Genomic DNA, 24276 nt, shown 5'->3' on the forward strand with positions numbered 1-24276 from the left:
TGTGTGTACCATGAATGGAGTATGGACTTGTGGGCTGGAGAGGTGCCAGTTCATCTCCTGGGCACTGCCTTGGTGCTGTTGAGCAAGGCACCGAACCCCCAACTGCTCGGGGCGCCGATCCATTGGCAGCCCCCTTGCTCTGACATCTCTCCATTAACTTCATGTATATAGGTCCTGTTTGTGCATTTGTGCATATTTTTTAATAATGTAATCCTTCTTCTTCTTCTTGTAACTGTCAGGACGTGTTTATGTTGTCCTGGTTGTAATCGGCTTCCAGTGAATCGTGTCAGCCTGTTGCTGTCACTCGCATCCGTAGTTTACTTTAACACCGGAAATTTGCTCCCATAATGTAATAGTGGAAGCCCACACGGTTTCCCATCAGAGCTCGGCCCCTGTCCGTCACATGGTCTACTGTTGTCTTTTACCCAGGACAGAGGACGGGACAAACACAAACTGGCCGCAGGGGAAGATAACACCGAGCTCCAGACAGAAAACACTAAAGAGCATCCCTTTCTTTTGCCCTGGCGTACGACTTTATTTGTTTATTTATTTATTTCCTTTTTTGCCAGTTGCTGTGTGTTGTTTTTGTGGCAGCTATGAAGTGAAACTCCGCCATATTCAACCCACCACGCCCGGCGCGCAGCTACCAGGAGTATTACAGACTCGCTGCCTTTCACAGTCTTCTCTAAGTTGCACAAACTTCATTTCCTCTTCACAGGAGAGGAACAAGGTAATACGAACAGCCTTTTTTTTTTCCTACTTCCTGGTATTTACATTTGTTCAACCTTGTTTCCAGCCCAGGAGGAAACACAGTTACGCAGCGGGGATTCAGGAGGGGGTTATTGGACTGTAGGGACTTTAGGAGGATACTTTGGGGGGGCTTTTTATTTCTTGTGTAACTCAACATTATGTGTGTGTGTGTGCAGGAGCGATGATTCTGAGCTCCGTGGGGGCTTGCTGCCTCAGCCCAGAGGCCAAAGAGGCTCGTAGGATCAACGATGAGATAGAGAGGCAGCTCCGCCGGGACGAGAAGGACTCCCGACGCGAGTACAAGCTGCTTTTGCTCGGTAAGGGCCGGAAAACAGCTTTATCACTGTGATGCGTGTGTGGAAGTCTGTGCAAAAAGTGGTGGGAGAGGAATCCAGGTCCTATTACTGAAGTAAAAGAAGCATCCTGGGAAAAATAAAATACATTTAAAGTGTTGCTCCAAATTGTAGCAGCAAAATGCAGCCTATAAACTATCTAAAGTACTTTAAGTGATAACATATGCGTGTACCCCATTAAGTTTTGTGTTCAGACACATTGCTCATTTCATTTTATCTCTATGTGGTTTAATTCTCACTTTGATTTGTGTGGGAGAGATTGATCAGTAAAGTTTTGAGAAGATGCACACTTTATCTATCAAGAACACATCTCATAGTCACAATCATTTCAGGAGGAGAGGTAAAAATCTATTTTATACCAACTTTATGGGCAACAGTGTTGTTGTATTATTATTATTATTATTGGTGCATTAATGAGGAAGGAGCATGTTGATGTTGTTGGCTCATTTGAAGTATTTAATATAGCTTACTGTTGGGTAGTTTATTGTTAATAACGCATCCTTTTACAACATGATCATTATTTGTTTGTATCAGACAAGTAACTAGGAACTATAGCTGTTTAATGAATGTAGTGGTGCAATAGTTTCCTAGTGGAGTAGAAGTATAAAAGCTGCGTAAAACGAAAACAAACTGAACTTAAGTGGAGTAACTATACTTAGTAACTATACTTAGTTACTCTTATTAGATTAGCTCCACCTTAACACCAGCAAAATATCACTTACATTAATCCTGAAGTGATGTTCAAATAATATACTGGATTAAACATAAATGGAATATTCTGAATGTGGTCATTTTACACAACTTTGGACACGTTTCTAAGACTTATGTACTTTTACTTAAGTAGGATTTTGATAAGAGATCTCGATTCTTCTTGTACCACTGTGTGTGATAGAAAGTAATGACAAACAAAACAAAACAAAAACATACATACAAGTCATTTACTTAATTGGCCTTGAAAGTACTTGAGTGCACAATGATGCATATGAACTTTTAATGTGTAACTGAGCTGTTTCTGGTCACAGTACATCCTACCACAGAAAACTACAACAACACCATAGTGGGTAGAAAAATCCTGGTTATGTTAGAAGGATGCAGATCCTTTACTTTAATGTAACACAATGAATTATCAGCGTAATGTACTTAAAACAATTGAAAGTAAAGGTGAAAGTTTTACTTTGTTGCTTGTTGAGGTGCGCACATTTCAAATATTTCATTAAGTGTTTGATAGTATTATCTGCAACAATGCATCATATTTTATAAACAGGTTATGTAGTATGTGTGTAAAATCTTCATCTGTAAAGCAACTAGTAATTACAGCTGTAACAACAATATTTTTTAGCTGCAAAGTAATGTCGTTGGGAGGCCACATTTGTTGTGTGTTAATTGACAAAGGAGGCGTAACGTGGTTACACGGTTATTCTGTTTTCAAAAATGATTGACTCATGCTGAATGTTTAACCACTCCTTTAGGTACAAAAGTCAGATGTGTGGCTTTGGTGCTTTAAAAACAATTACCACAAGCTTTAAAGAAGTCTTAAAACTTCAAGTATATTGGATTTAAATGAATCAGAACAATCATAACATCAAGTGTAAACTCTTAAACTTATTTGTCTACTATTTTTGGAAAAACATGTTTGAAATTTCAGAGTAACAATCACTTCCCTCCGTCCATAAAGCTCTCTAACTGTTGCCAATAAATAGTTTAATTTAACCTTCATCAGCCACAGGGGGAAATTCTGCAACCTCTTCAAGTTCAGCTTTTTACAGGTGTCACTGTCAGAGTCACTGGTGAGATGACAAAATACTGTTTGTAAAACCTGACTCAAAGAATAAACATAAGACCCACAGGGCCCAGGAATATGATAAAGCCCAGACTACGGTATTTCATATACAGTAAGTCCAAGATTACATAAGAGAGAGACCTGAAAGTATGTGATACTCTATTTTTTTCATATTTAAATCCTGTGAAGAGATCAAAACTAACAATAAATTGAAGTATTGCCTCTGTAGCAACAGCATGATGCAGCTTATTTCTATGTGCCATAGCCCTCCATTGAGGCTGTACTCTGCTAATTGGACTAAACACAAAGTGCAGCGGAGGTTGATTGGGTAGCATTCATTTTGCAGGTATTTTTCCATAAACCAAAGTATTGGACACATTTAAAAATGAAAATAAAAGGCAAGAAATCACCAAAGTTAAGTATCATCAATACTGGCGCATTCTTAGCTTTGCTCTTTAATGGGATTTGCTGACAAATCCAGCCTAATCCTTTAAGTACACGTGTGTGTGTGTGTACAATAATGTTGTCTGTTGTTCGGATAGGAACTGGTGAAAGTGGGAAGAGCACTTTCATCAAGCAGATTAGGATCATCCATGGCCGTGGATACTCTGACGAGGACAAGAGGGGCTTCACCAGGCTGGTCTACCAGAACATCTTCACAGCCATGCAGGCTATGATCCAGGCCATGAGCACATTGAAGATCCCCTACAAGTATGAACACAACAAGGTAGACTATTGTTTCTTTGTCTGATTGGGCTGATTCACAAAGAGAGGTTGAGAAAGAGGATTTACCCAACACTGTCCAACAGAAGTGAGCGCATGGTTTAATGTCTCAGTCACTGACAGGACCCGCAGTGTGTATTATTGTGGCCTATTTCTGGTAATTTGCAACGGTGTTTAGTTTTGCAATCCTGCTGCCAGACTGTTTTTTCTTCTACCTCCAGCGGCCGGCTGAGGCAGAGCAGACTGCCTTTTGAAAAGTACACATGATGTTACACTGCAGGCATGTAAAGACAGGTACTCCTGAGCCAAATCCAAGTAAGAGACAAAAGAGGAAGGGAGACAGAAAATTTCCCATTAATCATCCAGGAATCTGTCACTGTCTTGCAAATGGCAGGTGGCTTATTAATCACACACATTTAGCGGTGCACACAAATACATTATTCAAAGTTCCAGGTAAGGATGTTATGAGTCCACTTCCTGTGTCATGCGACAACGGTAGGAGGAGACGGGTCATGTGGCGGTCGTGGACCTTTGGCAGTATTAACCAAGTCTCTGAGTCAGCGCGTGAAATATTTAACAGGGAAAACAAAAGCAGATTGGTCTCTAATATAAGATTACTTCAAAGGCCCTGGTACACTCTGCAGTCAAAGTAATGAAAAGCCTGAGTCACTATTTGATCATTTACGGTGTGTGCAGTTCGCTACAGTAACTAAGGGGTACATTGATAAAAGAGTGGGTATTTTGAACATACATACAACATCAGGAAAACAGAAATTGAAACAGAAAATGACTACTCTTTATATATTATGTGTAGATATATGACAGCAAACAGCTCTTCAGATAGTATTGGTTTTATTTGAGCTAACAGTGGTTTAATCAACTGCTTTAACTAATTTGTGTGTAAATATTCGTAACTCTGGATTTTACCACAGTATGTCAGCTCAGACGTTTGTATCACAGCAAAGTCACAATCTCCCCTCCCCAACTGAGCATGAACAGATTTAGAGTAACTGTTCACCCATAAATGACCATAAAGCACTTTTTTACAAGTGTTTTCTGGCTGAACAATTGCACTGTGAGTTAATATATATTCCATGTGGCACAGATCACTTTACAAATCCAGAAGAACTTTGTTTAGCTCTTTGCATTGAAGAAAGTTGAACAGTTGAAGTTGAAGTTGAAGGGAGGAGAGAAAATAGTTGTGTACAGTACAAGGACGAGTCGAATCCTCCGTCGGCGACCCCTCAGTCGACTACAGATTCTTCAAAGTGAGCTTGAAGTCAGTGTGCATTACATCGCAGAACGACTTTAACACCCTGCAGTATGCCCTATTGTATTTGTAATCACTCTTTAACTCAAACAAAACCAAGACAATGGTTTTGGCAAATATTTCGCCCCTCTGTATTATCTCTAGTGTCTATTCAATCTGTTGAAAATTAGAAATACTTGGGTATTTGGTTGGACAAAAGCCTAAACTTCAAACATCGTGTTGCATATTGCATTTAAATTCAAATTCACGCTGGCCTTTCTGAACAGACTTAAGTCCTGTTTTTCAAGAAAACGTTTCGTTTCTGGCCTTTTTCTGACAGATTGACTTTGGGGACACTATTTACAGGTTTACCTCACTGACCTCCTTGTCCAAACTTGACCCCCTGTATCATTCAGCCCTGCGGTACCACAATAACTCTAGCTATAGGACCCATCGTTGTACCTTATACACAATGTTAGGTTGGCCATCCCTTACCTTTTGTGGTTACAGCATTGGTACATTTTAATTTATAAGATTATTGTAGGCACATTTCCCACCTATTTAAGCCTAAAGTTTTGATCTTTGCAGAACAGTCATAATCTCAGGTCAAACAAATGGCTCCAGTTCAAAGTGCCTTTTATCAGAACAGAGGCTGGTAAAACAAACCTGAGTACTTTAAACTCAGGATAAAGGAGGTGGTCACTTCTTTCTGCACCTGCTTCCATGAACCCACAAACACTTGACTTGTCACTTGTCGGTGCACTGTGAAATTTAGAGCGTTCTGTTTGAGGCCATTAGGGTCAGCCTTTACCACCTATTGGGACTGATATTGACGTCTGGATGTAAAGATGTGGCTCTAGGCGTAAGATGAAGTGATTTTCTTTATCACACAGTTAAAGTGTGGATGATCATAAAGGTATTTTTCTGCTGACTAATGAAATAACACATCTGTAATGGGAGATAAAGTCAGTGACTTCAGCATGTCCCTTCTCTCTAACATTTAATCTCTCCTTCATAACGCCTCCACAAAAATGCACCAAAACACAAACACAACATCATGTTCATCATAAACCCCTCTGTATAAGTATTTCAGGTTATTTCAGTGTGTGGTTCTGCTGTTTTCCAGGCAAATGCAAGTATTGTCCGTGGGGTTGATGTTGAGAAGGTCACGACACTAACAAAGCCTTACGTGGATGCCATCACGAGCCTGTGGAGTGACCCGGGGATTCAGGAATGTTACAGTCGAAAGAGGGAATACCAGCTCTCAGACTCAGCCAAATAGTGAGTGTAAACAGAAACTAACAACTCCTTAGGCATTGCCAAATAGTTTCCATTGTTTCATCTGCTAGTCGTCTCTTTCATGCACTCAGAATGCTCCGTGGTTATTCCATTTAAGGCCGCTGACGAAAGGCTTAAATGGAAAGAAACACCATTTAAATTCCCACTTATAGTGAAGTGGCTGAAACAGAAACATCCATGGCGTGAATATTTTAAAATAAATATCTCCTCTGCACTTTTCCTGGTTTTGAATGACACTGTCTCACTGGTTTTCATTGTTGTCCTCCTGCGTTAATAGCTATCTGAATGACATGGACCGCATTTCGGATAGTTCTTACCTGCCAACCCAGCAGGATGTCCTGAGGGTCAGGGTGCCCACAACAGGTATTATAGAATACCCATTTGACCTGGAGAATGTGGTGTTCAGGTCAGTGCTTTATGTCATTGTTCTATTTTATGTCGTAGATTCACATTTGTGAGGTTTTTTGTGTGTAAAATGTCAACCTCTATTCCATGGATTACCACGGTATTTGGTACACATTTTCCTCTCAGGATGATTTGTAAAAACTAATGACTTTCCCATCATAAGTACTTTGTGTTTAGTGTTATTAAATGTTGAACATAATAAATGTAATATTAGGGATGGAACAAAAAAAAAAATCGCAATCAAAAACACTCACGATAAGTTAATCATGGTGAATTTTCATTATCGGTATAATTGTGACTTTACTGGCAAATTCACTGCAGTTTGTTTCCGTTTTGCCTCTTTAACAGTAACATTAATTTAACACAGCCTATAAATAACCATTTAAATCAGTGACAGTGTTCATTGTATGTAGGAAGTCCGTTCTGCTGCGATTTTTTATGACATATTAAAACATGACTATGTTTAATGACATTTTTAATAAGGGGGACATTATGATTTACGAGTTTTAAGTATAATTTGATGATTATCCGGATAATCGCAATTATTTTGGTCAGGAATAATTAGAAATGAAATTTTCACATCATCCCATACCTACTTAATACTCATCTGCATGTTTGCATTGTCATAGTGAACGTCAGTATGCTGACCTTACCATTTAGTTCAAAGCACTGCTGTGCTTAAGTACACGGAGTACACTCTTATTTCTTCCTCCTCTGACAAGACTAAAGAGCCTTGTTGTGGAAGCCATTATGTCTTGTCGGTCTTTAATAGTCTTGTTCGAGCACGGCTGGACCTTGTTTAATAATTAATCACCAGAGGCCCCTGATTGTTTTGCCCATTTATACTGTCCTGGTGCAAGTTTATATTTCTATTTTAAATCAGGCTGATATTGGGATATTAGACTATTAAAATTATTATTGTTTATACGTGATAGATGCTTAAATACTGCTGTTGCAACCTTGTGAATTTATTACACTGTTCTGAGTAAAAAGGACAATCCTGTCTACATGTTTAGTCATCATGTGCACATCACTAATGATCAATTCTCAAAAACCTCTCATCATATTATCTTTATTAATGGATTTAATCATTTAATTAATCTCCATAGCCCGGCTGTAAACACAAATAATGAAACTGTCTGTAAATCGGTAATCCGATGATTTATTTGAATGATGCCTTGAACCTGTGGTTGTAGGATGGTGGATGTGGGTGGCCAGCGTTCAGAAAGGAGGAAGTGGATTCACTGTTTTGAGGAAGTCACTTCCATCATGTTCCTGGTGGCGCTCAGCGAGTACGATGAGGTCCTGGTTGAGTCTGTCAATGAGGTGAGATGCGGGCTGCTCTCTACAAAATGATCTATAACAATTAAAAGAAATATCTTCCTATATATCTTGTTAGTCTAATATAATAATAATAATAATAATAACAATAAAAACAATCACTGGGGAGGGACACAAAGGGTATCTTTCGTGTTGGATAGAGATGATGACCTAGATTTGTGCAGCACTAGTCTCCCCCCCCCCCCCCCTTCTCTTTCTGGTCCCAGTGATAAACCTCTTCCTGACCTTTCTTTATGGCAGTGCACATAGTTCCTCTGCAGGGGGAGCTCTTTAGTCGCTCTGTTCCACAAAGAGCCCAGCTCTAGATTACAGCCAATTGACTTTGCTCACATATACAATCAGTGCTGAAGTGCTGCTGTATAACACCATGTCTGGTTCCAAATATGCTCACGCTTAGATGTTTGTGTCATGTGTTTTTCAAAGAATCGCATGGAGGAAAGCATGGCCTTGTTCCGGACCATCATAACGTACGACTGGTTCAAATACTCCTCAGTCATCTTGTTCCTCAACAAGATTGATTTACTGGAGGAGAAAATCATGCACTCGCATCTGGTCGACTACTTCCCTGAATATGATGGTAAGAGAGACAAATCTTGGCAAAAATGCAGCTGAGCATGATTAGTAGTATTTATGCCTTGAATACAACATTGCAGCACCTAATAACGTATTTCTATCTGCTGTTGGTTTATTTAGAACCGCTGTGTCTTCAAAGTCACAATACGTATTGCTTTTTTAAAAATAATCTGTCTTCTTTGTACAGATGAAAAGTTGAATTTATAAGCATGAAAACACACCCTGGCTTAATTAAATCTTGCTGCTACAGCCCACAATGGTCTAGTATGACTATGACTATGGTGGCTAATGGTAGCCCACTTTAAATACTACTTTGTAGCTGACTTAGAACTCCTCCCTATTTGTGCGGCAACAGATAAACAATTTAATGTTTTTTTTTTAATCACAAAGGTAAACCAAGAGGTAAACACACTGAGACACGCTTGTTGTTTTCTGCTTGTCGTCCCATTTTATTGGCTCTCAGTCAGATCAAGACCATTTCTATTTCACAAGTTATTCAATTCAAAAAACTTTATTTGTCCCCGGGGGGCAATTCAGGGAAATCACATGACACTTTTCATATAAACCACATTCTTTAAACACCTATTGATAATGACTCAGTGATGTCTGTGGTGGCGCAATACACATCAACATTAGCCATTATAAGCTACTGGTCAATTCAGATCAAGTACAGCTGTAGCAGCCTGTATTGACTTGGTAAATCATTTAAAAGTTTGTGTTATTTTCTTTCAAAAGTTACATAAGCCACTTTCACACATTCACTGCAATCCTGAAATGATCTAGACATTACCCGGCGGGGCTGTATGTGAGAACGCAAATGTCTGAATCAGTCAGACCAGCCATCAAACGAAGTTTACCCTTTCATCTCCCCAGTTGTAAGACCGTTTAATCTCTGAATGAGACCATGTGTGAATACAGCTGCTCTTTCTCTGGTGTACTCACGGAAAGCGAATGGGCATGTTGATGACGGGGTTTTTTTCACGTTGCGGCCGACAGCAGAAAACAAACCTCTGACAGTGAAGAAGGGTGATTTACACAAAGACGGCAATGAAAGCATACAATGGTTTTGATCATGTTCCATCCATCATCTTCAACCGCTGGAGGAATCACTGGATTGAGCCGATCCCAGCTGACATTGAGCGTAAAGCAGCATACTCCCTAGACAGGGCACAAGTCTATCACAGGGCACATAGAGACAGACATTCACGGGCAATTTAGAGTCATCAATTAACCTAACACGTGCATGTCTTTGGACTGTGTGAGGAAGCCGGAGAACCCGGAGAGAACCCACGCAGACACAGGCAGAACATGCAAACTCCACCCAGATTCAAACCAGGAACTCCTGCTGTGAGGCGACAGTGCTAAACAGCAGATCCTTTACGCTGTAGGCCTGTAGAATCTCCTGTTGTGTGCTGCATGTTAAAATGAGAAACTTGGACCTGACACTCCTGACATTGTCCGTAGTTGATATGTGAAAATGGCTATGGTCTCACTGAAATGGCTGTTTTATATTGCAGTGCTAGCATGCCTCAAATTCTTCCACTGAAAATACTACAGTGACTTTCATGTGCTGTTCCTGCCCTCTGTCTCTTTCTACCAGGTCCCCAGCAGGATGTCAAAGCAGTACAAGAATTCATCTTGGATATGTTTGTCAATCTCAATCCAAACAGGAAAAAAATGATTTACTCCCACTTCACCTGTGCCACAGACACAAACAACATTAGATTTGTCTTCAGCGCGGTGAAGGACCACATCTTGCATATCAACCTGGAAGTCTACAATCTGGTTTAAAACGGTAGTGTTGCTGCTGTAATTCAATCAGCTTTGTACAGCTGGCAGTCCGGAGGGCTCTGCAGTGATTCAGTTTGCCTCACACTGCTGCTGAACACTATAATCCACAACAGGAAATTGAGAAGCTACAGAGCTTGTCGCCAAATGACTATACTACTGATGTATTTCAAATTTCCCTGTTAGGCTCTTTGAAAATGGATGTCTCCAGCTATAATGAAGTGTGTCCTGACAATTAAAGTGCTGCCTCAGTGAGGAGTCTATTATAGCATGCACTCTGAAATTTATGGAGCTCTTTGTGAACGTTTTCGAGCAGTAACAGTATAAATGCACTTGGATGAATTGAGAGGGGAAAAAGTATTTCAGTGGCCTCAAAAGCCTCCGAGGACTTGTAATGTACTAGGTCTCTCCTTCAGGGAATCCGTGGAAGTGAATGTAGACCTGCAATGCAGCACCCCACATCACTAACCCAAGCTGGTCCTAGTTCAAAACTGTTTTAAATACTCTAAACTCTTAGTTTGTGCCTTGACTTAATGGGAAAAGAGTAACAATTAACACTAATGACACATTTGCTTTATTACTTTTGTATTTGTACTTATATTCTGTTGGCTTGTACCTCACATTGTTGGGTATTATCAAACTTTTGTGTACTTTTGTGTAATTTCTCTTTGATGGCATTATTCAGTCTTAAACCACTTTTTGTGAGCACTGCCTTGATGTATTTTTATGTAATTTAACACAGTTTTTATTTTTTACAAAGCTGTAGAATCAAGTGTCCGTGCAGTTCAGGGACTATTTGATTGGACTTTTTTAATTAGTTCCCTTGCCTAAAAGTCATTTGCTGAAATGTGTTAGAATTGGCCCCGTTATTTATCTGAACGCGTGTTGTAAATATCACACGGTACGTTAATGGTACACATTTTTCACCTTCTCTTGCATCAAGGTCAGTATTGAAAGGCTAACTGTCGAAGAGAGAACCGTTATGTTGAAATATCTCTGAGGTACTAAACTATGGCATTCTTGATCTTTTTCCACAGGCTGTTCGAGTATCAAATGCATGAACAAAAAGCTAATGAGAGCATATCCACGGCACTAATGTTTACACAACCCCTTTGTCTTCTTGTTAGAAATAATTACAGCCTAATTTGAACGGTTTAATTTATGGTTAGATTTCACTGTCAGTGCGGTATCTTAACACATTCTTAGTGTTTTTAACGTGATCGGATAAATAAACAGACATTTGCTGCTCAGTTTTTCAGTCTTTTGTCTTTGTTTACAAACCAGCTCCAGCACACTGTTGGTTTAGCATTCAAGTGTTTGTCTGCTTGGCTGCTCTGTCGGCTCATCTGGAGCCGTGTTGGTCCTGAAATCCTCCTTTGTGATACTACATCCATCTGGCTGGAGGCTGCAGCAGCACTTCTGATAGCGGTTCAGAGTTTTAGTGTATATCGTGTGGCGAAGAGAATTCATTCTTGGAGGAGAACATGAACATGTGTATTTTTTTGTGGTCGCTGGTTGTTTTGCTTCTCTTTGTAGTAATTTTCTCTGTGGAGTTGTTTTGAATCTTCTTTTATTTATGTATCTTTTAGCGGCTGTTTTGTATCCCTTTGTGGTTGCTGGTTGTTCTGCTTCTCTTTGTAGTCTGTCTGTGTCTCTTTTTAGTACTTTTTGCATCTCTTTGTGATTGGTTGAATTAATTAAAAAACATTAACAGTTATTTCATACGGAGGGCTAGTTCAGGCCCCCCCTGGCTTCCCTTCTGGCCCTGAGCCTGACCCAAATTCTTTTTTCTTTAGATTATTTCGGGGCTTTTCAGGCCTAGACACCTAAAGATTGACAGGGAATGGGCAAGCGAACAAAGGGCCACAAGTCATAGTCAAACCTGTGCGACTGAGGAAAGGACTAAGCCTCTGCATATGGGGCGCCCACTCTCCCACTCTGAGCTAGTGGGCGCCCCAAATTCAAGTAATACACATTTTTCGTTCGTGATAATGGGCCCTTTGTGCAGAGGCCTGGCTCTCATGTCAGCCGTGACTGTGGCCCCTGGGAAGTGACCCATTTGGCCTGCTAAATAAGAAAGCTTGATCTGGGTAAAGAAGCATAATTGTTGGGATAAATGATAGACTGTATAAAAAATGGACGTAGCATACATGTCGCCTTCCTTTCCCTCAACTTGATCCAATCGTACTCACTTACGAGAGTCGCCATCTTGTCAGACTTTGACCCCGCCTCATTTCCTGTTACAAAAAAAAAAGGGCATTGATGTGATGTTCGGGGGAGGGAGATACGTCCATCTGGCTGACGTTTACCTCTGAGGAGAAGTGAGCGCCAGCAGCTAGCTGTCACTCAAGAGGCCACGCCCCTAATTATTCATAAACTTTAACCTCCAATTTAATAAAAACTAGCCTGGTACAAAAAAAATCACCCCCTCAGTGTTGTCATGGAGATATGACCTAAGCAAACAGACTAGGATGTTTTTTTTGTACCAGGCCTTGAATAGGTTTAATAATGCTGTGAAAACGGCCTGTTTAACATGGGGATCAATGAGAAATTGCTCTATTTTGCAACTACTACTAGTGGACACTTGGATAACTGCAGCTTTTGGCACTTCCGTATTGGATCAACCAGGAAGTCGCTGTGGTGGGGGCTTGGGATAAACCTGAATGCTTTAACTTCGAAGCACTCCAAAGATTTTACACATGAAGTTCAGGTAATACTGTCTGTGAAAACATTTGTATGATGGTGTTGTCATCAGGGTTATCTCAGAGTGGGCTTGGGACTTAAAACCCTGTGTTACAATCTGGAGGGTAGAGGCTGAAAGATGAGGGAACTCACCAGGCAGGGAGAGTGTAAATGTGGTGATGCATACCATTTAACCCGGAAGTCAGAACTGGGAATGACGTCACAACCGAGTTAAACGGGTTCCATTTACAAAGTTGGAAAACCATTATATTTAATGGGTTAGGCATTGTTAGCAACAATACCAGCTGATAATGCATAATTCTGTATTTTGTGATTACAAAAATTGCAGCAACATGTCCACAGATAGAAGATGGACAGCACTGTGTGTACGGTTAATGGGACACACAGCTTTAACTACTGTCAATGCCGGATGCAGCCATGTTGGATTTTGAGTTCAGGGCTCTCACCCCTTTGACCAAGTCATTTTTTTAAGGGCCAGTTCGGAGCCAGTGCCTAATCTCGAACCAGTTCTTCAAGTTTGGACAGCCAAAGAACTGGCTCTCGAACAGGAAAACTGCTTCCAGAGCGGCACCAACTCTTTGCTGGTCTTGAACCAGTCTCGAACTTAGTATACAGGGACATAATGACGTGGCTCTCTGGGCTCTCTAGCCTGTGGAAAAGCAAACCTTGGTTCTGAGAAGGTTCACACCCCTTTTTGACCAATACATTTTGAGGGCCGGTTCAGAGCCGGTGCCCAATACTGAACCGGTTATTCCTGTTTGGACAGCCAAAGAACCGGCTCTCGGCCAGAAAAACTGGTTCCAGAGCGGCACCAACTCTTTGCTGGCCTAGAACCGGCACCACTTCTTGCATGCTCTAAAAAATGTTGATTTTAGAATATGTGTATTTTATTTTTTTTTCCGTCAAAATTAACAACTTTTCCTAAAGACATGCCAGTCTATCGCAGGGGCACATAGAGACAAACAGAGACAGACAACCATTCACACCTATGGCAATTTAGGGTCACCAATTAACGTAACACGTTTATGTCTTTGGACTGTGGGAGGACCCGGAGAAAAACCACACAGACACAGGGAGAACAGGCAAACTCCACAAGGGCCCCAGCTGGGATTCGGACCAGGAACCCTCTTGCTGTGGGGCGACAGTGCTAACCACCATACCACCGTGTCACCCTAATCACCTCTCTTCTCAAATGAAATCTTCCATTGTATTCAAGACATGCAGTACAAATGTGTTGTAGTCCAGTGGTTGTTGTGCTTGAAGTGGGCGAGAGCATTGCTGAAGATACCGATGCATACAGTGACTTAATGGCGTGGCTCTCTCTGGGGGCTCTCTAGCCTGTGGAAAAGCGGGTTCTGAGAAGGTTCCCAAGTTGAACCAACAGTGAACCAGCACCAGTACCAGCACCGGCCCAGCACTAGAACTAGGTTTGCGTTTGTCAAAAAGGGGATGACCCACTGGGAACTAGCCTACTAGGCCTACACCGACTTCAGGGCTCGTGAGGGGTGCCAGTAGAAATTAAGAAATTCTGAGTTCAACTGGAACGCAGCATAAGATGTACTTGAGTTGCATGATGGGAAATGCAGGATCAAGCCTCTTTTTTTGGTACTTTACACATAAGGACTCTGCTGCTTGGATTTTGAACATTATTTTCTCATAAACCTGTCTCTTGTGAGTTTCTCCGACTTCATAAAAGTGCAAAAATAAATTGCTGGATTACCCCTTTAATATAATTTGTAGCCCATGCCCATTGGTTCATGGAGATTTTTGGTGATTAAACACATAAGCAGAGATGTTGGAAGCATAATGCACCTTGCTTTCCTCCATTATGTCTACCCTCCTGCACTCTACCTCACTGTGGGGGGGGGGGGGAGAGTTTGGGATCCAGCGGCCCATGGGAGTTTTATGGGCCTGTAAGTGGATACACGCGAGCTGTTTTCGCTGCACTACATAAAAGTGAGTGCCTGTCCGCCCGCCCTCCGCCCGCCTTCCCAGGAATGTGGAATGCACCTGAACTGGATCTTGCAGGAGGAAGAATGACTGCCGAAAGTCGCCAAGCCACCTGTTCCGGGACAGAAGTCTCCCAGACAGGTCCGAGAAAAACCATCACCCATTCATTTCACTACTCACTGTGAGCCGTGGCGCAGTGTTACCTCTCGGAGCGGCTCGGAGACTTGTGCAACCATGGACGAGTGCTGCCTTTCGGCCGAGACAGCGGAGAGACTCCGAGTGCACAAAGAAATAGAGAGGCAACTGCGTCGCGATAAAAGAGACTCTCACCGGGAGCTGAAGCTGCTGCTACTAGGTGAGTGCGTCTCCGTAGGCCCTAGCCTGGTTTATTCATTAACTTCCTCACGTTTACACTACCGCTGAAATATCTTTGGGAAGAATTAACGACCTCCTCCTGGCATTTAAAAAAACTTGACATATATTCCATTGACATTTGGATTTTCCCATTTAAAAGCCCACAAAGTAACCCTGCCCTGTAACAGGTGACTAGTTTCTGTTTATTGTTAGAGCTCAGGTGGGTATAATTACTTACTAGTTTTAAATCATACAATTGTTGTGTCTGTAGATGTTATTAATCTATTTATTATATAGCCTTACTTACTGCTCCTGTAAAGGGAAAACCACCTGTGATGATTCACCCAGTAGTCATTTGTTAAGCTGTTAAACTGTGGGTAGTCATAGAGCCTGCATCTTATATTTAGAAGCTGAGTTTGTTGCTTAATAATTACATCTTTTAATGGTCAACAGTTTTTAATAACTTAGGCCTGTTGATGTTACGAACCGTGACCATATTAAGTAACTACTGTGTGGAACATTTTAGGACTAAATTCTGACAAAAATACCATGAAAGTCTGTAGAAAATGTCACCACATCCCATTCAATAGTCAAGACATTTCACCAAAACCAAATAAAACTCATATTTTGGAATCAAAAGATTTGGAAATATGAAGTGTTGAACTGCCCTGAAGTCAAGTAGCCAACCACTGAGCTCCAACTCCTTAGGATGTTAAATGCTGTTAAACTGTGGGTAGTCATTGAGCCTGCATCTTATATTTAGAAGCTGAGTTTGTTGCTTAAGAATTACATTTCTTAATGTCCAACAGTTTTTAATAACTTAGGCCAGTTGATGCTACGAACCGTGACCATGTTAAGTAACTACTGAGTTTAACATTTTAGGACTAAATTCTGACAAAAATACCATGAATGTCTGTAGAAAATGTCACCACATCCCATTCAATAGTCAAGACATCTCACCAAAACCAAATAAAATTAAAATTTTGAATCAAAAGATTTGGAAATATGAAGTGTTGAACAGCCCTGAAGTCAAGTAGCCAACCGCTGAGCTCCAACTCCTTAGGATGAACTCAAACCCACAGCAAACCCAGAAGTATCCAGATCGATGGATAGCAAGGCTTTGGTATGTGTTTTTGATTGCACTATGCCAAAAAAAACATTTACTGGTTACCCTTTCCTTTGTGTTGTCGCTTAGTTAGGACATCTTTTATCACAAGACATTTTCTACAATAATAGTGCTTGATTGTAAAAGTCATTTTAGGTCAATACAAAACCTGCAGGCTGGTTTCTGTTTTGAGTTTGTTTTGTAGCTTTCGTCTGAATTGTCATCTTGCATATGTAAAATAAACGACAAGTAAGTTCAAAAAGAGAATAAATGTGTCATACAGTGCAGAGCCACATTTTGACAACCATGAACACGAGTCATAATAGTCGTATGAAATATTTCACAGCGTCACATGAGGTCTGTCCCCCCCCCCCACAACTATCAAAACAGCCCACTTATTTTTCTAAGAGCCCGACTGTTGGGTTTGTTGGAAACAATGCATTAGACATGCAGGACTTTGTTTAAAGGTCAGTGCTACTCCAAACTTCAGCTTGAGTTTGGAGGTTTGAATATCCTCCTGCAAAGGTCAGACTAATGGTTAACATTTTAAGGCGGTTTTCGGTGCCTATCTGACTGATGGGGAGTGTTTACACCCAGACGTCAGGAAGCTGTTTCACTCAAGGACACTTGGCTGCTGATTGACTCGCACGGCCCAAACACAAACCTTCAGTAAATCTGTTGATTCGTTTTTACTGTGTTTGTAGTCTTTTTCTGTTTACTTTTATTTATATTTTAATTTGGTAACGGGATTTTAAACAGGATGTATTATCGCCAAGTCTAAACAGAGTGTAGATTAAATATATGTAGATATATATACAGTATTCATTTTCATTTTACGTTTTCTTTATCAAAGAAAATATCTGCTAAGCCGGCCTACATGGGGCGAATATAGTAATAATGGACGTGGTGCTCGGTTCAGAAGCACTGGTGTACGGCTGCAACTACCGATTATTTTCATCGTCAATTAATCAGTTGATTATTTTTTAGATTAAGTAGTCGTTTGGTCTCCAACATGTCAGAAAATGGTGAAAAACGTTGATCAGTGTTTCTCAAAGCCCAGATAACATCCTCAAATGTGTCGTTTTGTCAACAACGCTAATATATTTAGTTTACTGTTAAAGAGGAGGAAAGAAACCAAAATATATTCACATTTAGATCGCTGAAGTCAGACAATTTTCCTTTTAAAAAAATTGACTCAAACCAATCAATCATTATCAAACTTGTTGGCGATTAATTTAAAGAGTAACTACTAATCGATTATTCGATTAATCGTTGCAGCGTGTGTCAAATACATGGCATTCCTGTACTTTAACTGCTGTCATCCTTTTTCATGACATGAAGCCACACTTTGGACCATTGCTTCCTCTACGCCATGACTCCTTCTTTTTTCAAGTTTCCCGCAGCAAGTTTGATGACATTGTTTTGCAATGTGAAACTGGCTGACAGCAGTAAAAGGAACTGATAAGCTCAGAAGCATATGTTTCCAATTTGTTGCCAGTTCTCAACTGTACCCAGTTCTTGATTCCCATTTGTTTATATTAGGCAAGTAAGTATATAAATTAAAATAAAAACAAGTAAATGAGCATGTATAATTGCATACATATACGCTGTTCTATCTGAGTAATAACAACTAAAGTTTATAGAAACAAATGAAAGGTTGGCAGCTTGCATAAAAAAAACAAATATTATCCACCCACTCACCTAAACATACTCGCATCTTTAGCTTGGGGGAAAATCTGTTGAACTTCTGAAAATTGTCTTGCATTCTTAAGAATGCCTTTTGTTTTGACTCTGAAATCCTGTTTAGCTGCAACTGATTGAAGTTGAGATGATTTTGTTTTTTGCGCTTGTTCTTTTTCTGGCATTGCTTTGATCTTATTCCATTTTCCATCCTTTGGTCTCATTCTTCTCGTTTGCCTGTAGGGACTGGTGAAAGTGGGAAGAGCACTTTCATCAAACAAATGAGGATCATCCATGGCAGTGGATACAGTGACGCTGACAGGAAAGGTTTCACTCGGCTAGTGTTTCAGAACATCGTCACAGCCATCCAGGCGCTGATCCACGCCATGAAGAGTCTACAGATTGACTACATCGATGACCAGAACATTGTGAGTAAATGTGCACGTTCTTAAAAGACAATACTGATGTTTTATGTAGCATTCAATAAATCTCTGTGTCAATGACAGGTTACATGCTAACAGCTCTGTGAGGCTGTGTCTTTTGAGCTCAATGGGGATCATACCTATGTTCCCCGGGTCCGATGTTCTCCGGTCTGTTATTTTTTTCCGCAATCATTGCTGAATTCCCCGGCAAATAGGCTTATGTAGACCTTAACGCTACCCCCTAACCCTGCCCCTAACCGTAACCCTAAGTGTGACCCCTGACCCTAAAAAAATGCTAAATTAAATCAGCGAAGGGAGAGGCTTATGCAACCAGGAAATATAAGACCCGGGGAACATGGGAATTAACCCGCTCAGTGCTAACACCAGCTTGCTAACATGCTTACAATATCAATGCTAACAAGCTAATGTTAAGCAGGCTATGTTTACCATGCTCACCGTCTTAGTTGGCACATTAGCATGCTAACATTTGATAATTGGCACTAAGCATAATAACGTACAGCTGAGGCTGATGAGAACGTCATCTGTTTTGCTGGTAATAAATGAAAAAGTATTGTACCAGTTTAGATTTTGCTAAAAGGTCATTAAGACATTTCAGTCAAAAGTACAAAAGTCAGCCTAATGGTGGCGCTGTAGGAAAAGTGGGGATGACCAAAGTCATTAGAATTCACATTCTGGGGGCCATAAATGTCTGTACAAAATTCAATATTGATCCAGTAGTTGTTGAGATATTTAATTGGACCAAAGTTGTGGATTAGCCGACTGACAGACATTAGCATCCATAGAGCCACATCTCTAAACCACTTTAACTACACCAGAGTTTCTGCTGGTTTCCATAACATCCAAGTTCTGCTGCACTTCTTATCCTCCTTATGGTCAAAGTCTGAAAAGGTTGTGTTTAGAAAAAAATCCCCTGTGTGTGTCTGTCAGAGCCACGCACAGAAGCTGATCCAAGTGGAAGCAGACCAGGTGTTCACTTTGGAGGCTTGGCAGGCAAACGCCATTAAGAGAGTGTGGAATGACCATGGTGTTCAAAGGTGCTACGACCGCAGGAGGGAATTCCAGTTATCTGACTCCGCAAAATAGTAAGCTTTTTTATATTGTCATTTACATAAACCCAAGGCTCCTTCAGAGAACCAAAGCTTTTGCAATGCTTTTTTTTGTATTCATCAGCTCAAATTTAAGAGTGTGGCTTCATACTGATAAAGCATATTTATTAAGGTGCATATTTCTGTATGAACTGAGGTCAGGATATTAAATGTGATGGATTGTCCTTAACTTTTCAGTTACTTGAGCGACTTGGACAGAATCACAGCCCAGTTATACGTCCCCACCCTGCAGGACATCTTGAGAGTCAGGGTCCCCACCACGGGTATCATAGAGTACCCCTTTGACCTTTCAAAAGTTATCTTCAGGTAGGATATTGTGCTTTTATTACCTGCCAGAGTGACAATATGAGGAAGATTTAAAACTGTAATAAAAATGTGAAAGACGTGCATCTCTGATATTGGTTTGAGCACCCAGCACTGACTTCAAATGTAGGTCTCTGACTGATTTGGTGAAAGTGTTTGGCAGTATAAATAAATCCAGAGAGTGCATCCGTTAAGTTATTATTTGATATTTTGAAAAAAGAAACAAGTTATTCAATCTCTTGCAGAGAGTCTGTACGCTAAATATGAAGCTAGAGCCAACAGATGATTAGCTTTAGCTTAGCATGAAGATTGGAAACAGTGAGAAACGGCTAGGCTAGCTGTGTCCAAGAGAAGAAGAAGAACACACTGTATATATATTTTTATTCATACACAAACTAAAATGTAAAAACAAGTTGTAGTGTTTTATGAAGTTACTATGTTACCTGTAAAATAACAAATTGAGTTTATAAATCTGTTTGTCTGAACTGAAAAAATGTGTTGTTGTTATTTGTGCCGTAAAGTGTCCTGAGATAACTTTTGTTATAATTTGGCATTATAAATAAAGTTGAATTGTATTGAATTAGTGAGCTTTAGAGGTGCCATTTCCTTTTCCAGTATTTATGCCGTGTAAGCTCAAGCTTCGTATTTAGCACCTTCTCGTCCAACTCTCTGCAAGAAAGCAAATAAGTACATTTTTTAAAATTAGCAAACTATTCCTCTAACAATCTAGGACCTTTCCTATTTGACCATATTCTCACGTGTCTCTAGGATGGTGGATGTGGGTGGTCAGCGTTCAGAGAGGAAGAAATGGATCCACTGTTTTGAGAATGTCACTTCCATCATATTTCTGGCGGCCCTCAGCGAGTACGATCAAGTCCTTTATGAGAGTGAGAACGACGTACGGTTTGAGTCTTGATTTCTCGTGCCATTCACAGTCTTTTCCACACATTTAGTCTTTTGTCTAAGACTTTTCACCTCCTTCTTCAGAATCGACTGAGAGAGAGCCTCGCCTTGTTCAAGACCATCCTCTCATACGCTTGGTTCCAGGAAGCCTCCACCATCCTCTTCCTGAACAAAACAGACTTGCTAGAGGAGAAAATCACACACTCTCATTTGGCAACCTACTTCCCGGCCTTTGCTGGTAAAGCATCCAATCTGTTTTTGTTCTGCTCTGTGTTAGAACATTTATGAATAACATATTCATATGATTCATATAGAAAATGACACTTTTTTACAAATTAAACTACCCAACAGAGTATACAAGTGGAGTCGAAAATGATGAATGAGCTGACTGACTGAAAATGAATTGGCAACTAATTTGGTAGTTGTTTACTGTACGACATAACGCAAAAACCAACAAAAACATGATTTTGGACACAGCCTTTGTCTTAAGGGATCTCTGAGAATTGTATTTCCTCACTAAACTGATGCCCTCTGATTTTGACCACCTTTGCCTCCACAGGGCCTCGCTGTGACGCAGAGGCTGCAAAAAAGTTCATCTTGCAAATGTACGTGGCGGAGCACAACGGGCATCCCAAATCCCTTTACAAACACTACACCTGTGCCACAGACACAGAGAGCATCCGGGTCGTCTTCAAAGCTGTCAAAGACACACTCTTCAGAGAGAACCTCGAAAAGTTCAACCTCGAATAAAGAGGCTGCAGGACAAAGGGATGGTTCCACCTTTGGGAACAGGGAGGCGGGTTGTACAGTCACATGTTGTAACACTTTTATGGACATTTAGTCTGTTGTGTGCTGTCAGTTGCAGCTTGTTCAAAGACACCAATGAGAGGCAATCAGACAGCAGTGTCAGGTAAGGGACGTAAATCACAGGCCAGTATGTGCCATTTCTTAATAAGTTGTAACAAAAACATAGTTTCTATTGCTAAAAGAGAGAAATGCTGTAATGTCAGTTAATTGTCATACTGAACTGTTACAGAGGGGCCTGGTGAATATTCTCATTTGTCCAGGTCATCGTTATCCCCAAAGCAATTTCAGTCAAGAGCAACTGGACTTGGTTATTTGTCTAGGAAGACGTTTCACCTCTCATTCAAGAGGCTTCATCAGTTCATGTACGCATCTGACCAGTCTGGGACTGATCCAACTAACTGGTGTGGAGATCCAGTTATTTAACCTCTCACAAGGCCGATGATGTCACTGGAACCCTTTGTGCTCCAAGTGCAAACGACCGTCGTTTGGCGAAGTGGGTTTCAACATTGTTAGTGCTCTATTTAGTCTTAATGACAGTCGAGTCACAGGAGGCCATTTGTGAACAGTTGTTCTTTGAGGTTAGATTGTTCAATCTCCTAGGAAGGGATGAAAGGGCAGCATTGTAGATTGGAGATAAGTGGTGTTTTAGACCTACTCCTCGCTAGACAGAGGAGGAGGTCTCCCTTCCCTGGTCAGAGGCAGAGTCCTTCTGTTTCTTCTTCTTGGATGTTTTTTTACTTTTGTTCCCCAAGTCTGAATAAGAGCTTTCAGACTTCCTCTTGCGTTTGGACACTTTGTCTGAATTTGTCATTTGCTTTTGACTGAAATTGCTTTGTTGTTACAGAGTAGTTTCCTTTTATAACATTGCTGTTAGTAGACAATCAGTAAATGGTATCAAATTGGTTGGATAAAGTTGTTTTTTTTTTACTTAGGGTGCATTTACACCAAATCAGACGCTGTGTCTAGCGATGGGTTGAGCAGCGGTCCCATTATTGTAAACAAATTGATTTCTGTAATATTCTTAACTATATTTATACTGTGAAAGTATTAAAACCATAGACGGATAAAAAAAAAAATGGACGTAGTCTTTGTGACGTTACCCATAGGTTACTGAAGAGCCTAAATGAAGCTGAAAGTGGGTGGCCCGTCCGTCACCATCTTGGCGATGCCTAACGGCGACTAATCCTGGCTAATCCAAAAATGGGTGAGGAGGTGGAGCACTGATGGAGCTGAGGCGGACCGATTGAGGCCTAAAATATATGCTAGCCTCCACACCTTTAATTATGCAGAACTTTAAACATTACTATAATTTAAAATGATATATATAACTTTCCCCCCACGTGCAGTTGTCATGAAGGGGGGAGTTGGCTATAGAGACGAACTGTTTTTAGTTCCAGGCTGTAAACACGTTTATTTCTGCTGCATTTTAACAAGGGGGTCATTGAGATTGACTCACTTTTGGAGCCGCCCTCAAGTGGCCATTTGATGAACTGCAATTTTTGGGACATCGCGTTTGCCAGAGAGAAATGCACATCGCCTTTCGTACAATTGTCACAACTTTCAGCACCCCCTGCGGTCCCCAACACCCTGAACTACCCACATTCAAATGAATGAGGGGACTGACGTTTTTGCTGCAACTCCTGACTTGGTGTAAATGCAGATTAAGAGCGCAACCACCCAGCCTTTACAGTGCTGGGTGGAGGACGTAAAAGAATAGCCTTCTGGGATCTAGAGTGCCTTAGCTCATATTTATCACAATGTTTTTTATTTGTGCAGCAACAGCCATGTAACCTAATGAGAAGATTATTTTTTCCACTAACTTTAAAATATACTGTAGATATTAAAACCACATGTAATTTGTATTTTCTTATTTTTCTTGTCACTTTGCACATAACTTTTTATTGACATTAAAAATACGTATGAGAAAAAAACCTGAGATTTCCGTACAGAAATTTATGATCCATCTCATATGACAGCAGTTGCATGACAATGATTAACAAACCTGTTTTTGGACACCTCCACCATATACTGGAGCTCCAGGTGTGGTCACACTGATTGGCATGCTGTGGTAGCAACCTTTGTACTAAACAATGGTCAACAATGTGCAAAGGTCTGACGGGCTGGTCTCTGTCTTCCTGTCTTCCTGTCTTACTGTTGCGACTGAACAGTGGTAGCTGAACAGTAATTCAGCGGGCGGGGTTAGACCTGTGGAGAGAACAAAGCCGGTTTCCACACGGAAGGAAGGACTGTCTAGGTACTATTGATTTTATCTGCTTTGTGGCTTTACAGTAGTTTGCTCGTTTAAGCGTTGAAAAGTTTAGTGCTAAATGCACAATGTTAAGGACACATTTGAAGTTGCCTAACAGACAGTGGAATGGTAAGCATCAGACATTTGCTTTGGATCAGTCACCGTTTTCTCACCAGCATGTGGTAAAGTGTGTGAATATAATCAGCACATGAAGCTGACAATGTTCTCCTTTTTTATTGTTATTGCTTTTTTTACCCTAAGGGCTAATATAATCTTGTAGCTACAGTCAGGCTCACAAATCTACTGTCAGGCATTAAGCAGCTCTCGTGGGTAGTAATAACACAACGCCGCCTACACACATACATGCAGAGTTTATCCCCTCCAGTCGAGGAAAATAATGTCACACAAACACT

General features: G+C 40.7%; 2 protein-coding genes across 2 annotated transcripts; both read left to right on the forward strand.

Moving 5' to 3' along the window:
• Positions 1 to 442: 442 nt before the first annotated feature.
• Positions 443 to 11482, forward strand: LOC310959126 (guanine nucleotide-binding protein G(q) subunit alpha-like). The gene is made up of 8 exons (XM_083930366.1): positions 443 to 730; positions 927 to 1067; positions 3426 to 3610; positions 5982 to 6136; positions 6432 to 6560; positions 7756 to 7885; positions 8324 to 8477; positions 10074 to 11482. Exons 2-8 carry the CDS (start codon positions 932 to 934, stop codon positions 10262 to 10264), a joined length of 1080 nt encoding a protein of 359 aa, XP_083786492.1. The 5' UTR covers positions 443 to 730; positions 927 to 931; the 3' UTR covers positions 10265 to 11482.
• Positions 11483 to 15022: 3540 nt separating this feature from the next.
• LOC310959128 (guanine nucleotide-binding protein subunit alpha-14-like) lies at positions 15023 to 23499 on the forward strand. The gene is made up of 7 exons (XM_083930369.1): positions 15023 to 15269; positions 18297 to 18481; positions 19424 to 19578; positions 19780 to 19908; positions 20674 to 20803; positions 20893 to 21046; positions 21368 to 23499. The coding sequence occupies exons 1-7, from the start codon at positions 15149 to 15151 to the stop codon at positions 21556 to 21558; spliced, it is 1065 nt and encodes a 354-aa protein (XP_083786495.1). The 5' UTR covers positions 15023 to 15148; the 3' UTR covers positions 21559 to 23499.
• Positions 23500 to 24276: the final 777 nt, after the last annotated feature.

The sequence above is a fragment of the Echiichthys vipera genome (genome assembly GCF_963691815.1).
Source record: "Echiichthys vipera genome assembly, chromosome: 16".
Taxonomy (NCBI): Eukaryota; Metazoa; Chordata; class Actinopteri; order Perciformes; family Trachinidae; genus Echiichthys; species Echiichthys vipera.

Excerpts from the sequence above, each read along its gene's own strand:
- LOC310959126 (XM_083930366.1), top strand. The coding sequence starts at position 932 with ATGATTCTGAGCTCCGTGGGGGCTTGCTGCCTCAGCCCAGAGGCCAAA. Across the intron at positions 6,561-7,755 it reads CTGGAGAATGTGGTGTTCAG|GATGGTGGATGTGGGTGGCC; the intron begins GTCAGTGCTTTA and ends CTGTGGTTGTAG. Across the intron at positions 8,478-10,073 it reads CTACTTCCCTGAATATGATG|GTCCCCAGCAGGATGTCAAA; the intron begins GTAAGAGAGACA and ends TCTTTCTACCAG.
- LOC310959128 (XM_083930369.1), top strand. The coding sequence starts at position 15,149 with ATGGACGAGTGCTGCCTTTCGGCCGAGACAGCGGAGAGACTCCGAGTG. Across the intron at positions 20,804-20,892 it reads TTTATGAGAGTGAGAACGAC|AATCGACTGAGAGAGAGCCT; the intron begins GTACGGTTTGAG and ends CTCCTTCTTCAG. Across the intron at positions 21,047-21,367 it reads CTACTTCCCGGCCTTTGCTG|GGCCTCGCTGTGACGCAGAG; the intron begins GTAAAGCATCCA and ends TTGCCTCCACAG.